The sequence below is a fragment of the Pogoniulus pusillus genome, assembly GCF_015220805.1.
Source record: "Pogoniulus pusillus isolate bPogPus1 chromosome W unlocalized genomic scaffold, bPogPus1.pri SUPER_W_unloc_1, whole genome shotgun sequence".
NCBI lineage: Eukaryota > Metazoa > Chordata > Aves > Piciformes > Lybiidae > Pogoniulus > Pogoniulus pusillus.
This window is the reverse complement of record NW_026974535.1, coordinates 375,961-390,092: the sequence shown is the minus strand read 5'-3', so window position 1 is coordinate 390,092 and position 14,132 is coordinate 375,961. Positions and strand designations below refer to the sequence as shown.

Sequence of the window (14,132 nt, the reverse complement as noted above, 5' to 3'; positions counted from 1 at the left end):
TCTTTAAATCAAAGCCATGTACTGCAATGTGGAAGAGAATCCACTGAATAGTATCAAATAAAAGCTTACTGTCATGCCATATTTGATGATGAGCTTCATGAGGTCTTCCTCAATAGTGGCTAGAAATGTCTCGCTTGGGTGCTCCATTAGTGGCACTACAAGTTCTAAGATTTTTGCAACATTGCATATCACCATGAAATCGTTCTGTGTCTGAAACAACAGTATTTATAGCATTTAACATTTCTGGCTGTGACATCTATAAGTTAAGCATTATTAATATACATTATATAATATGTACAGATTAATATTACATAGTAATATCAACATAATAACATTACATACCAATACATATTAGTATAACACAGATAATAGTATAATACAATTATGCACCCTATGTAAGATATTTGACAAATATTAAAAAGAATATTTATATAGTTTACATCTGCTTTTAAAATACATAGTATTTTGAAAGCAAGTTCTTCTTTTCTACAGAACTTCTGGAGAAAATAAAACAGTGAAAAAAATCTATAGAAGCAGAACCACACTTCAAGCCAGTGACAGACCTGAAAACATTTGGTCCTGACATTTTTTTGAAGTCCTATAACAAATCTAGGAACTCTTCCTGATATATAGAGAGCATACAACACCTCTGAACAGGTATTGGCAACAAATGAAGTTTTACTATGGCTGAATGTGGCTTAAACAAAACAGATAATAATGCACACAAATACAGAAATTGCAATTAAAATTATTACTGGTTTGCATTATCATGATTGTATATGTAAGTGAGGACTGTATGGAAAACATTTATATATTAAATATACAACCTGCTAGAAATTGTCATTTTGACAAATCAAGCTCACTAATCACAATAGGATAATTTCCCATTGTTACTATCAAGCTCTTTAAATATTCAAGTTGAGATTCATAATCCTACAATTTGTCTCAACGTGTATAAGCATAAGATTTCTGAAACATACGAAAGAGATGTTGAAGCAAGTAATGATCAGATAATCATTTCCTATACTGTTTGACCAGAAGCAGCTTTAAAAGTCTGTTGCAGATGTGCCAAGAGAATTCCCCAGGGCTAAACTTGTAGAATGCTAGGCTACACCTACAAGCTAAGCTTTGTTATTAGCATTCTTATCATGTTTGTTATTTATATTCTTCAAGCCTGCCCATCCCTAGGCAGCCAACCTAATATAATGGATTGCTGTCACCCACCCGGCCAAGCACTTCCTTCAGCTATGGCTGTATGATTTTGCCCTGTTTCTTCTGTCAGATCAGGGGTTTATCACAACCTTCACTGAGCCAATTGTCTTCAAAATGACAGAAAGTGAAGCAGTGTTTCAGAGTAAGGGGTTCAGCATTATAGCTCTCTGCTATTTTTGTCTTACAGGGGAATACAAAAACACCAGAGCTAGGGAAGGGAGAGATGAAGTGCCAAAGAGGATAGAACAGGACATTTTCTTTCTGTAATATTTACAATATGTTAGAGCACTATTTTATGAAACTGTATGTTTAGTTTTATGATTTGTGTGTTAAATCTTAACTACTTTTTAGATTGTGATTATAAAACAAAACAATTGCAAGAGATTATTTCATAACAGGTAAAAGAGGTGGCACAGGTTTCAGTTTTATTTGGCTGTAAAACACAAATGTAGAGGGTGAGGAACAGCATCTTGGAAGCTATAGAGATCATTAGAAGGGCCTAATATGTTCAGAAGATATGATGTTCATGAAATATAAACACAATTTTTATTTTCATTTTCCTATCTTCAATTCCATCAAGCATACAAGACAGTAATTTACTTCCATGCTTAATTATCTGGGGAATGGAAAAAATAAGACTGTTTTTCTAATTTTCTCCACTTACACTGCATTTTGTGGTCAAGTATGGCTGCATGGTCATGGCATGTTTAACCATTAGCTGGGGTCTGATTTTGCTGAATAAGAACAAAGTGGTTATGCAAGCAACCAAGCAACCCGAATTCACACCTTTGTTGTCAGAATCTGTAAAAAAATTAGAAAATACACAAAGTAATGTTTCAGCAATGAAAAACATATGGCCAAACCATCATATGAATATCTCTTTCAAGATCAGTACAGAATGTTCTTATTAGATTAGAGATGAGAACATAATGTGTTAACATTTGTACGTGATCACAAAATATATGAAATAAAAAGCAAAGAGGCTTCAAAATCACTAGTTTTTAAACTACTTACTGTACACTGAACACTGATGCTGTCAATGATACCTATTTACAACTGTAGAATAATATTAATGCAAATAAAGCTTGGCACATTTGTTTTGTTTTCAGTGATCTACAAGTTTAAAGAATTTATTTTAAAAGTAGTTCTGTTATTGAGATTAGCTAGAGAAAATTAGGGAAGCTTTATTATTATACAGTGTGCAAAAGTTCACAACAAACTTACATGCAATAATTCATTACTATCAATTTCATAATTAGAATTCTGTAACTAACTTCTTGTGATAGTAAATTGAACCACCACTGTTACCGTACCATATAAAATTCAAAGGAGCTACTGGTTTGTAAACAATATTACCTGATAAGGATTCCTCATATTTAAGAATGTGCTCAACCAAGTTGTCAACAAGTTGAGTACAGGCTTTCTTCACAGGTTTATATGAGGCATCTTCTTCTGATTTCAACAGCTATAGCAGATGAAATAAAAAAATATTTACTATTAGATGTGCATTCATTGGCATTGGATACATGTTGGTTTTGTAATAATTACTACAGATATAGAAGGATTTTTTTTACTTCCATTTACCATGTAACTTTTATGGAGAAGTTCAATGCTTTTGTAGCTTTTTGAACTACAAAAGCATTCTACTTCTCCATAAAAGTTACATGGTAAAGTGAAGTTAAAAAATCAAACCAAAATGCAAGAGAAGTAGGGAAAAAATAGCTGTGACAAAAGGATGGAAAAGTTATACTGATTTTTGCATTTGGATTAAAGGTAACTTTGTGCTTAAATCATGTAGAAAACAATTATGCAGTCATACTTGCCAGCAATAACTAATGAATTAGAAGGCTTTTTAAAAATGCTTAGAGAAAAAAATGTAGCAAATTTAAAAAGAGCTTTGTTTTTGACACAGAACAAAAATATCAAACCAAAATGAAACATAGTTCTATGAAAATTAAAATCAGCTAATTTAATTGAGCCACTACTATAGCTTTTTCTTCAGTGCATGCATTAAGAAGCAGTTTGCTTTACTTGGCTACGTATTTCATGGCACTCCAGGCTAAAGTAAAATTTCTGGAGACTTTCAATTCCCCCATGTATATGAGTGTTAATTTTGCTGGAAAAGTAGCAAGCACATGCAAGTTGTAGAGGAGAAATATAACATAGGCCAAGAGATATAAACAAAGCAAGCTTATTTCTTAGAAAAATCAGAGTAAAATGTAATGCAGAAGTAAGCTAAACTCTGAAGATTCATTGCTTCTATAATCTGTGTAACAAATATATTGGATGTGTAAATATATTTATCTAAATTTAAAAAAAATCTACATTACATTAGAGGTTTCATTTCAGAATTAAGTATCTTAGCTGTGGACTTCATGTTATGTCACTCACTACTGAAGAAACCATAAAATTAAAATCAACCAAACAAAAGTTCTTCCCCTCAAAAAGTATTTTAAAACAGGTCATATGGAAAGGAAGAAACTAATGTTGGAGACGAAGAAAATTACACCAATGAAGATTTTTAAAATGTCAGATGTTTGAAGAGCATTAATTTAATTTGTCTACTGTAAAGGACTGCTCTTTCTAGTCTCTCTTCAGTGTGTTTTATCACCAAATGAAATATTAAAATTATTACAACGATTGTGCCATATATTCACACTTGTTACTTACATTTTGAAGAAGTTGTTCAAACCAGTCATACCCTGTATCTCTACATGCTGCAACCTAAAAGTAGTTTTGAGAATAAATGGTTAAAAAAGGCATCTGAAGAAAATTACTTCAATACAAATGTCATCTAAAAAGCTCAGTAAACATTGCACAGATATATTTTCATATACATTCGGCACAATATCTTTGGAGGACAGAAACAATCTTGTGTATTTGAATACAGTTCACACTTTTAAGTGATTCCAGAACTTGCATCCTATACAATGCAAGGCCTACAAATTTTACTGGAGATTGCTGGATCTAATGTAAATAAAATTTTGGGTTTATAGAACAATATTTTGTACAGATTAAAGCACAACTACATGTTTGACATACTAAAAATGAACATGTGCATATATGCATATACATATTTTTATATATACAAACTAAGCCTATACTGGTACCATATGTCAGGATCTCCAAAATAGAACTGAATGGGAGAACTGAGAATTAGGCTGAAGTCAAACCAACTATGTTCCTAGTCTGGAAAAATCCACACTACAATGCCAATTAGTAAAAATATTGAAATGCAAGATGGAGTTTAAACTCAAAATTATAAGTAGCAGCAAGTACTTTGATATTTTGATATAATTGATATTGAAATATCTCCTCAGCACAGTGATTTTATACACCACATTTCCACTAAATATGTATAAACATTTTATTTGAAATAGATTTTTTTTAATTTAGACATGCTGTTTAATTTGCTACTCCTGAAAAGTAGATAAAGCTTTGCAGACCCTAGTTTACCCTCTGTGGGAACATGACCCTGTATTTGTTGAAAGAGTTTATTAACCTTGCAAAAGAAATGTTATAAATTGACAAATTTTTTCTTTTAAGAGACAACTTCTTAATTAAACTTAATTATATGCTGCTACTAGCATTTCCTGGAAAATGTTAAATATAACAGAAATTTGTTGTGTTTTAACAGAACAAGTATTTTACACAACCTGAATATAATGTGGTCTCAGTTGTTACTGCCCATCAGATTAGCAAGCATTTAAAGTTTAAAAAGGAATAATTCTAGCATATATTCAATGTCAGAAGACATAAAGAAAATAATCTGATAATTAAATTACTTGCTTATTTTTATATACTAAAAGATTACAGACGATATTTAAAAAATACTTGACCAAATCAAAATTTGCATGCAATTAATTAAAATTTATTTATCATACCACATCAGTGATGTTTAGTATTTTCCTGGTCATTGCTTCTTTGTCGTGGTGTGGAGTAGGAGTAAACCAGAGCTTCTGGAATGTCTCATTTACTAATTTCTGAAGTTAAAAAATATCAACCAAACAACAAAACACATTAGCATAAACAAATACACTTGTCTTGGCATGTAGGTATTATTTCTATTACATCTGTACAATAGATTTCTGAAAATACATGCCATTTTGTAAGGAATTAGTCAACCTGAGACTGTTGTAGAGAATATTATGAGACAGATCCAGATCTACTATTACAACACTTACACTGGTCTACAAAGTAAGCTTCACTAAAATACTACAAAAAGTGGAGTTACCATTTTCCTGCACAAATCTGCATTCCTCGGGAAATGAGAGGAAACCCTGAGATGCTGACAGCCAAACACAAGATTACACTTTCTACAGCAAAATTATCAGTAATTGTTGATCACTGGCATTTTCAGAACAGCTGTGACAGGGTGAGAAAGAAGCCAAGTCTTTCTATGCAAACATATGAAGTCAGTTCCCTTCTAATGTGTTTGGATGGAGAATGAAAGTGAACTAATTGTTCCTGAACTACTTATAAAGCTGTCCCAGGTTGAGACAATAGGGTTAAAAATCTTCTGGGGACTAGAAGATTGTTATTCAATCCCATAATTCTGCTATCTTGTTATAAGCTCAGAACAAGGTCAGTTTGCTCTCCTTTTCTCCTCCTCCTGCCCTGTGTGTGCGGCGGGAGCCAATTTATCAGGAAAAACATGTAAGCAGTAGGCCTCTTTGGATGGCAGAGGCATTGGAGGGGGGAGGTTTGGAGCACTGGAGAGTGTAGATCTAGGTTTTTTTAGGATGGGGAAAACTTCAAGGGGGTTTGCCATGGATGGGGAAATTGCTTTGTAATGTCTATAATACTGAATTTTCTCTCCAATTTGATTTGAGAGTTAAATTTCTGTCACTATCTTTTATAAAACCACGACAAAAGCATATGGTTGTAAAAAGCATTCCTCATTCGTGGAAGCATAAAAAAAAATTTGCAAATACTGTCTCATCTTTTTTATGTTATTGGAAAGGCAGGGGAAAGGAGGAGAGAGAACAAGGTCATCCTTATTTCCTAGCAGCTCCTGGGATCCAGCTGTTTATCTACATCTTGATTAACAGTCTTCTTTGAAAGGCATTTGACATTAATGTATCTCAAGTGGTAAAAATATATGCTACAACTTTAAAGTCGCAGTTTTCAAGTCCCACTAAAAACACAATACATAATTATTACAGGTATATTCTTAATTACTCAGCAATTTATAAATATTTTTTTGTTAAATCAAACAAAAAATATCATTGTCAGGATAATGATTCAAAGCTTAGTTTGATGTCCTTCTGCATATGCCCAGCCAGCATGGGTTTAGGAAGGGCAGGTCCTGTCTCACCAACCTGATCTCCTTTTATGATCAGGTTACCTGCCTGGTGAATGCAGGGCAGGCTGTGGATGTAGTCTACTTGGACTTCAGCAAAGCCTTTGACACTGTCTGCCACAAGAAGCTCCTAGCCAAGCTGGCAGCTCATGGCTTGGACAGATTCAGTCTGTGCTGGATCAAGAACTGGCTGGAAGGCAGAGCCCAGAGAGTGGTGGTGAATGGTGCCACATCCAGTTGGCAGCTGTCACTAGTGGTGTTCCCCAAGGATCAGTGCTGGGCCCAGTCCTGTTCAATATCTTTATTGATGATCTGGATGAGGGCATTGAGTCCAGCATCAGTAAGTTTGCAGATGACACCAAGCTAGGAGCAGGTGTGGATCTGTTGGAAGGTAGGAGAGGCCTGCAGAGGGACCTGGACAGGCTGGATGGGTGGGCAGAGGCCAATGGGATGAGATTTAACAAGGCCAAGTGCAGGGTTCTGCACTTTGGCCACAATAACTCCAAGCAGCACTACAGGCTGGGGACTGAGTGGCTGGAGAGCAGGCAGGAGGAAAGGGACCTGGGGGTACTGATAGATAGTAAGCTGAAGATGAGGCAGCAGTGTGCCCAGGTGGCCAAGAGAGCCAATGGCATCCTGGCCTGCATCAGGAACAGTGTGGCCAGTAGGACAAGGGAGGTTATTCTGCCCCTGTGCTCAGCACTGGTCAGGCCACACCTTGAGTACTGTGTCCAGTTCTGGGCCCCTCAATTCAAGAGAGATGTTGAGGCGCTGGAACCTGTCCAGAGGAGGGCAACAAAGCTGGTGAAGGGCCTGGAACACAAATCCTATGAGGAGAGGCTGAGGGAGCTGTGGTTGTTTAGCCTGGAGAAGAGGAGGCTCAGGGGGGACTTCATTGCTGTCTACAACTACCTGAAGGGGCATTGTAGCCAGGTGGGGGGTGGCCTCTTCTCCCAGGTAACCAGCAATAGAACAAGGGGACACAGTCTCAAGTTGTGCCAGGGCAGGTATAGACTGGATATTAGGAAGAAGTTCTTCACAGAGAGAGTGATTTCCCATTGGAATGGGCTGCCCAGGGAGGTGGTGGAGGCACCGTCCCTGGGGGTCTTCAAGAAAAGCCTGGATGAGGCACTTAGTGCCATGGTCTAGTTGACTGGATAGGGCTGGGTGATAGGTTGGACTGGATGATCTTGGAGGTCTCTTCCAACCTTGTTCATTCTATGATTCTATGATTCTATGATTCTATGATTCTATACATAGCGCCAAGAGTAGAATATGATCACATAAGTAACATTTTAGGGGGAATAACAAATTCTCTAAACATTCAGAATTAATGCAAAAGTAGCACAGATGAATACTTTATATTTTTTTAATATACACAGAATATACAAACTTGGCATATACGAATATCGAGTATTTAATTTTTGCTTAGTTTGTTTTGAGTGCAGAAAGGAGCTTTAAATGCCAATTTTACTTTGTAGAAAAGAGAAGTACTGAAGACAACACTTTCAAGGAGAAAAAAGACTCAAAACTCTAAAGAATAACTTTTAGAAACTTTTTGATTGTCAGCAAGAACTTGAAGAAAATAGAAGAAATGAAAGAAAATGAAGTCAAACACCAATGTATAAAGCTAAGATTAAAAATTATAAGTGAACAAAAATCATAAAAATTACAAGAGACTGCTAGTTTGAAGCTAGTTAGAATGTTTTGGTGAGAAGAATTAGATCACAGGCTGTGAAAGGAAAACAATGGTGATGTCTACTTCCCTCAGAAGTCTCGCTGAGGAGTTTGGGAAGGAGAAATGAAAACATTAGATAACACTCTCGCCATTTTTTTCTCTCACTCCTGCTTGGGCTGCTGACTGAGCAACATCTTACTCCCTAACCTCACCTTCCATTTGGCCTAACCCACTTTGCTTCTTAACCTCTTGGCTGAACTTCTATTCTTCTTTAGGACTGGGGTAAGGTTGAGAGGGGCAGGGGGAAGGTGCAGGGGTGGTTGAGAGCCCCTCCTGGGGACTCAGGTTTCTGGGAGGGGAGTTGTGTTTCTGTATTACTTTTACCTTGTCTATTTCTGTATATAACTGTATAGACTGTAAATATCTGCTTGTATATTGTGCTAGCTGTAAGTAAATAGCTTCATTCATATTTCCAGAGCCGGCTGAGTCTAGTCTGGGTAATTTCTAAAGTGTGGGGGGGCGGGGAACACCCAAACCATCACAGAGACCAATGACATTTTTTGGGGGTCAAAATATGGAAAGACATTATGATAATTAAAATCCTGAAGAATATGTTTCATTTTACCTTAATGCCTTCTTCATCATTGACTCTCCGAATCATTTTCACACACATCTCTGTGATTTTGGGAAATGTTGGTTGTTCAATGCAGATATCTCTTAGTATCTTTATGACTCTTTTTCTGACACTGATACCAGTATCCTGTGAGGAGAAAAGCATTACAGTCTTGAAAACAAGTCAGACATAATAATTAATATTCAAACATCACCCAATTTCACATGCCAAATGTATTTAGAAAAGGCAGTGAATATATTCTTGAGTGCATTTATAGAAAAGGTCAGCATAACTTGTACCACTTTATTTGCAACAATTCTAAAAATTCTGGCTGAGTCCACAGAATACTGAATTGTTTCCTCCATTTATATCCTCCTATTTAAGAGCTCATGATGTTGCAAATGTAGAATTCCATTTCTTAATTCAAGACCTTACAAGTTAGATTGATGATGCTTTAGCTACTGTGTTGGAACACACAAGATCCTTTGTAGATCTGAACTGTAATACCTCAAAAGTCTTTGGATAAAGTTTATGTACAAGATACATGCAGCAAATCTTTTCTATTTTCCTAGACTTCATCTCAGGATAAGGATGAGTAGTTTCATTTCATATTATTGTATCAAAACTCATTTAGTCTGAATGTCAGGATGAACAGCTTTATGCTCAGATGCACATCTCTAAAACCCTTTACAAACATTTTATCATGTAACTATAGCAACTGGGTAGCATTTGATTAAAAATCTGTCATGGATGGTAAAAGTTAGTGTTATTTTACAGTTAAATTAACATTGCATTTTATATGAACATCCAGGGAAAAACACATTTTATACAAAAAACTTCTAAGAAGTCTTTTAAAACTCTTAAACATAGCATTATCTTTTCTCTTTTTTTGCATTACACATGTCAACGTTATTGATTGTTGTTGTAGATCTTTCTTCATCACCCACACTACTGAACTTCCCTCAGTAACCCAATCTCATACTTCAGATATGGGGCAAAATTCCTCATTTCACTTAATTTGTGCCTTAATAAAGGAATCAAAATGAATACAATCTTGATTTGGATGCAGTACAACTTTTTACGTATATTTACCTTCTGATGTAACAAAGCCTCACTAGAAACAAGTAATGCATTTTACAGGGTTGGTCTTAAAAGCATGATGTTCCCCATTAAAACAATAAGATATAATTTATTCTTGGATCATCATTCTGTATTATCAAACACATAAACACAGTTGAAAACGAATTTTCCAATGACACTTATTTTTATAATAAATATCACTGTACCAATATTCTTTCTATCAGCATGTCGTAATACTGTTCAGCAAGCTGAGGACGACAGAGCACAAATCGGCCAAGAAGCTCCACAGCTGCTTCCCGTACACTAGTGGAGTTATCCATTAACCGTCCATGAACACCTCGTTGCATATCCAGCTAAAAAGAATAAATAAGACACAGATCCAAAATAAGAAATAAAGACAGAAGAACATATGTGCATGATGGGTATTCCTTTTTTAAAATTTCTTTTTTACCCTCGCTAGAATACTGGGGTCTACAGCAACAACCTCAGACAAACACTTCATGGCTTTTGTTCGAACAGCAATTGCATTTTCACCAAGTACACGTAGAATCTAATAAGAGAAAAAAACACAAAGATTCAACTGGTTTGTAAACCATGAAGATTAAATTGTTTTGTGCAGGTAGCAAATAATGTTTCACAGGCAAAAATGCAGCAGAATAACATGCAAATTATTTACCTAAAATAAGAATATCTGTATACTAAAAACTATATATCTTCTCAAACAGTAAAAAGGTGCATGCAAGTGACGTTCCATGACATTGATAACTGATCATGGATATTTACTAAGACTGGTCCATACAGTATTTACAGATAAATTTGCTTTAATTCCCTTCAATTTAAACTCTACTTTTGCCATTTGGTTGTGGCTTTCCACAAGGTTCCTACAACAGGAGAGTTGGATTTGGGGACTGTAATTTTAAGAATGGCTCTGTATGCAGATCAATATAAGTAATGCAACCTAAACTAAACAACTAAGCCAATACTGGGGTTCAAACATGTCACGACGCCAACATGTCAGTGCTCTTCTCCCAGAGAAAGGAAGGAAACCACACTGGTCAAACAGCTTCCAAAATGATAGTAATATGCCTGGAGAAGAGGAGGCTCAGGGGTGATCTTATTACTGTCTACAACTACCTGAAAGCACACTGTAGCCAGGTGGGGGGTGGCCTCTTCTCCCAGGCAACCAGCAATAGAACAAGGGGACACAGTCTCAAGTTGTGCTGGGGTAGGTCTAGGCTGGATGTTAGGAGGAAGTTCTTCACAGAGAGAGTGATTGGCATTGGAATGGGCTGCCCAGGGAGGTGGTGGAGGCAACGTCCCTGGAGGTCTTCAAGAAAAGACTGGATGAGGCACTTAGTGCCATGGTCTAGTTGACTGGATAGGGCTGGGTGATAGGTTGGACTGGATGATCTTGGAGGTCTCTTCCAACCTTGTTCATTCTATGATTCTATGATTCTATGCACTGCAAGCAACTGACCAAGTTAGCTTGTATTTTCAAATCAAATTAAGATCAAATGGGTGGGCAGAGGCCAATGAGATGAGATTTAACAAGGCCAAGTGCAGGGGTCTGCACTTTGGCCACAACAACCCCAAGCACCGCTATAGGCTGGGGACTGAGTGGCTGGAGAGCAGGCAGGAGGAAAGGGACCTGGGGGTACTGATAGATAGTAAGCTGAAGATGAGGCAGCAGTGTGCCCAGGTGGCCAAGAGAGCCAATGGCATCCTGGCCTGCATCAGGAACAGTGTGGCCAGTAGGACAAGGGAGGTTATTCTTCCCCTGTACTCAGCACTGGTCAGGCCACACCTTGAGTACTGTGTCCAGTTCTGGGCCCCTCAATTCAAGAAAGATGTTGAGGTGCTGGAACATGTCCAGAGAAGGGCAACAAAGCTGGTGAGGGGCCTGGAGCACAAATCCTATGAGGAGAGGTTGAGGGAGCTGGGCCTGTTTAGCCTGGAGAAGAGGAGGCTCAGGGGTGATCTTATTACTGTCTACAACTACCTGAAGGGGCATTGTAGCCAGGTGGGGGGTGGCCTCTTCTCCCAGGCAACCAGAAATAGAACAAGGGGACATAGTCTCAAGTTGTGCCAGGGTAGGTATAGGCTGGATATTAGGAAGAAGTTCTTCACAGAGAGAGTGATTTGCCATTGGAATGGGCTGCCCAGGGAGGTGGTGGAGGCACCGTGCCTGGGGGTCTTCAAGAAAAGCCTGGATGAGGCACTTAGTGCCATGGTCTAGTTGATTGGTTAGGGCTGGGGGATAGGTTGGACTGGATGATCTTGGAGGTCTCTTCCAACCTGGTTGATTCTATGATTCTATGATTCTATGAAATGTGTATGCATCTTACAGAAACTGTAAGAAAGATTTCAAAATTTTGTAATTATCCTTTTACTATGTACATCTAACAATGATTTTGCCATATAAAAACACGGACAAATAATGGACATACAACATGACATATGTAATGCATTCAAGTAATATAAGCACTTATGTCATCAAAACAGAATATGAAAGCACATGGTGTTATTGTGGCCTGTTAAATACCTGTGCTCTAAAATGAACAGAACCACAAAAGTGTTTGGAATCATAAACCAACTGTGTTTCACTGTACTAAGACTTCTAGCACAGTTTACCTGTGTCAAATAAATATCGAAGCTCTGCGCAAATGGCCTCATAGAGGCCAAGTAGCGAACAATCAAACATGCATCCTCATAGTCCACAGTATCAGAATTCATCCTGCAACAAATCCAATGTTTTAATTGAGGTGTGTCTAATACAAGTGATCAAAAACATCAAATGCATGATTAATAAAGAAATCAGTAGTGCTGAAACATACTTTAAAGTACTGAACTGAGATGGAGCAGTTTTAATGATGCTGCGAAGAAACATTTTGCGACTTTCTGCTCTACGCATGATTTGTCCTGTGCTCTCAACATCTTTTGAATGATGAGTTCCTTCAGATGGATCCTCATCCTTCTGAGATTTAATTGCTTTCTCTGTCTCCAGAGTTGTATCACGGAACCACTGAGCTATGTAAAACTTTCGAGAAAACTGGAGAAGTCCACCAGGATCCATAGAAAACAAAAGCAACAGATACAGAAGAGTGTAATTAACAGGTTTATAATGAGATTGAGTCTAATGCATCAACCATATTTTGAAAAACATAATCAACAGTATATGTTAGGGTGACAATTTAATTTAAGCATTAATATGCATGACAAAACAATTTTATTCAGTACATGCTACTGAAATTATTTTTATATATACTTGACATCAGAAAGCTGAAATTTACCACTAATGACGCATCGGTTTCTGTGTTCTCATCCAGATAATCGAGCAAAGCCTTTTGCAGCTGTTGAATTTCATCATCATCTCCTGATATCTATCAGAAACAGAAAGTTAGTTATTAAACAAAATATTGCGTAGTGGTAAATATTCTGCAATTGTCAATACAGCTAATAATTTTTTAATCAAATATTTTAACAGAGTATACTGGATTCTGTGGATTCAATAGCCTGGGACATCGGACCCACAGAAGTATAAGGTGTTGGTTGACACCAGTGCACAATGTATATTGATGCCATCAAGATATGGAGGCACTGGACACATCTGGATCTCTGGAGTGACATCTAGCCAGTGCAGAAATCTGACAGAGGGTGGAGATTGTATTTGGTTTGGCTGAGCTGGAGTTAGTGTTCCAGCAGTCTTTCCTTTGGATCGCATCCTATTAAATTGCTTCTATCTTGACTCCTGTGCTTTTGTTATATTTTCCCTCTCCCCTGTCCATCTAAGAAGGGGACTGATAGAGTGGCTTTGGTGGGCATCTGGCCCCCAGCCAGGACCAAACCACCACAGCTACATCAAAAGCAGTGTGGCCAGCAGATCAAGAGAGGTGATTCTGCCCCTCTTCTCTGATCTGGTGAGACCTAACCTGGACTACTGTGTCCACCTCTCCTCAACACAGTATCACAGTATCACAGTATAAATCAGTATCCATTAACATGTTAATAAATCAGAAACTTTGTCAACACTTAAGACAGCATAAAACCAAAAAGATAAACCATTGTTTTTTTCCTTAGTATTATACTGAAATAGTCAGGTCCTTCCGAACACAGCTGGTGAATGAGCCAAAGGGAGATGGTTCACTATTAGACCTGCTGCTTGTAAACAGAGAAGGACTACTAGGAGATGTAAAGGCTGGTGGCTATCCTGGACAAAGTGACCACGAGATGGTGGAATTTTCAATTCT

General features: G+C 37.3%; 1 protein-coding gene across 3 annotated transcripts in view; it reads right to left on the bottom strand.

The window, feature by feature from the left end:
- The window catches only part of LOC135173778 (nipped-B-like protein), a 265,346-nt gene that overhangs the window by 25,509 nt on the left and 225,705 nt on the right, over window positions 1-14,132 (bottom strand). For all 3 annotated transcript variants that reach the window (XM_064140921.1, XM_064140923.1, XM_064140922.1), the window contains 11 exons: window positions 13,176-13,265; window positions 12,720-12,934; window positions 12,517-12,619; window positions 10,337-10,435; window positions 10,092-10,238; window positions 8,818-8,952; window positions 5,097-5,195; window positions 3,883-3,936; window positions 2,569-2,677; window positions 1,877-2,013; window positions 70-210 (listed from right to left, as the gene is read on the bottom strand). In XM_064140921.1, coding sequence (XP_063996991.1) covers window positions 70-210; window positions 1,877-2,013; window positions 2,569-2,677; window positions 3,883-3,936; window positions 5,097-5,195; window positions 8,818-8,952; window positions 10,092-10,238; window positions 10,337-10,435; window positions 12,517-12,619; window positions 12,720-12,934; window positions 13,176-13,265 — 1,329 coding nt within the window. The remainder of the gene's footprint in view (window positions 1-69; window positions 211-1,876; window positions 2,014-2,568; window positions 2,678-3,882; window positions 3,937-5,096; window positions 5,196-8,817; window positions 8,953-10,091; window positions 10,239-10,336; window positions 10,436-12,516; window positions 12,620-12,719; window positions 12,935-13,175; window positions 13,266-14,132) is intronic.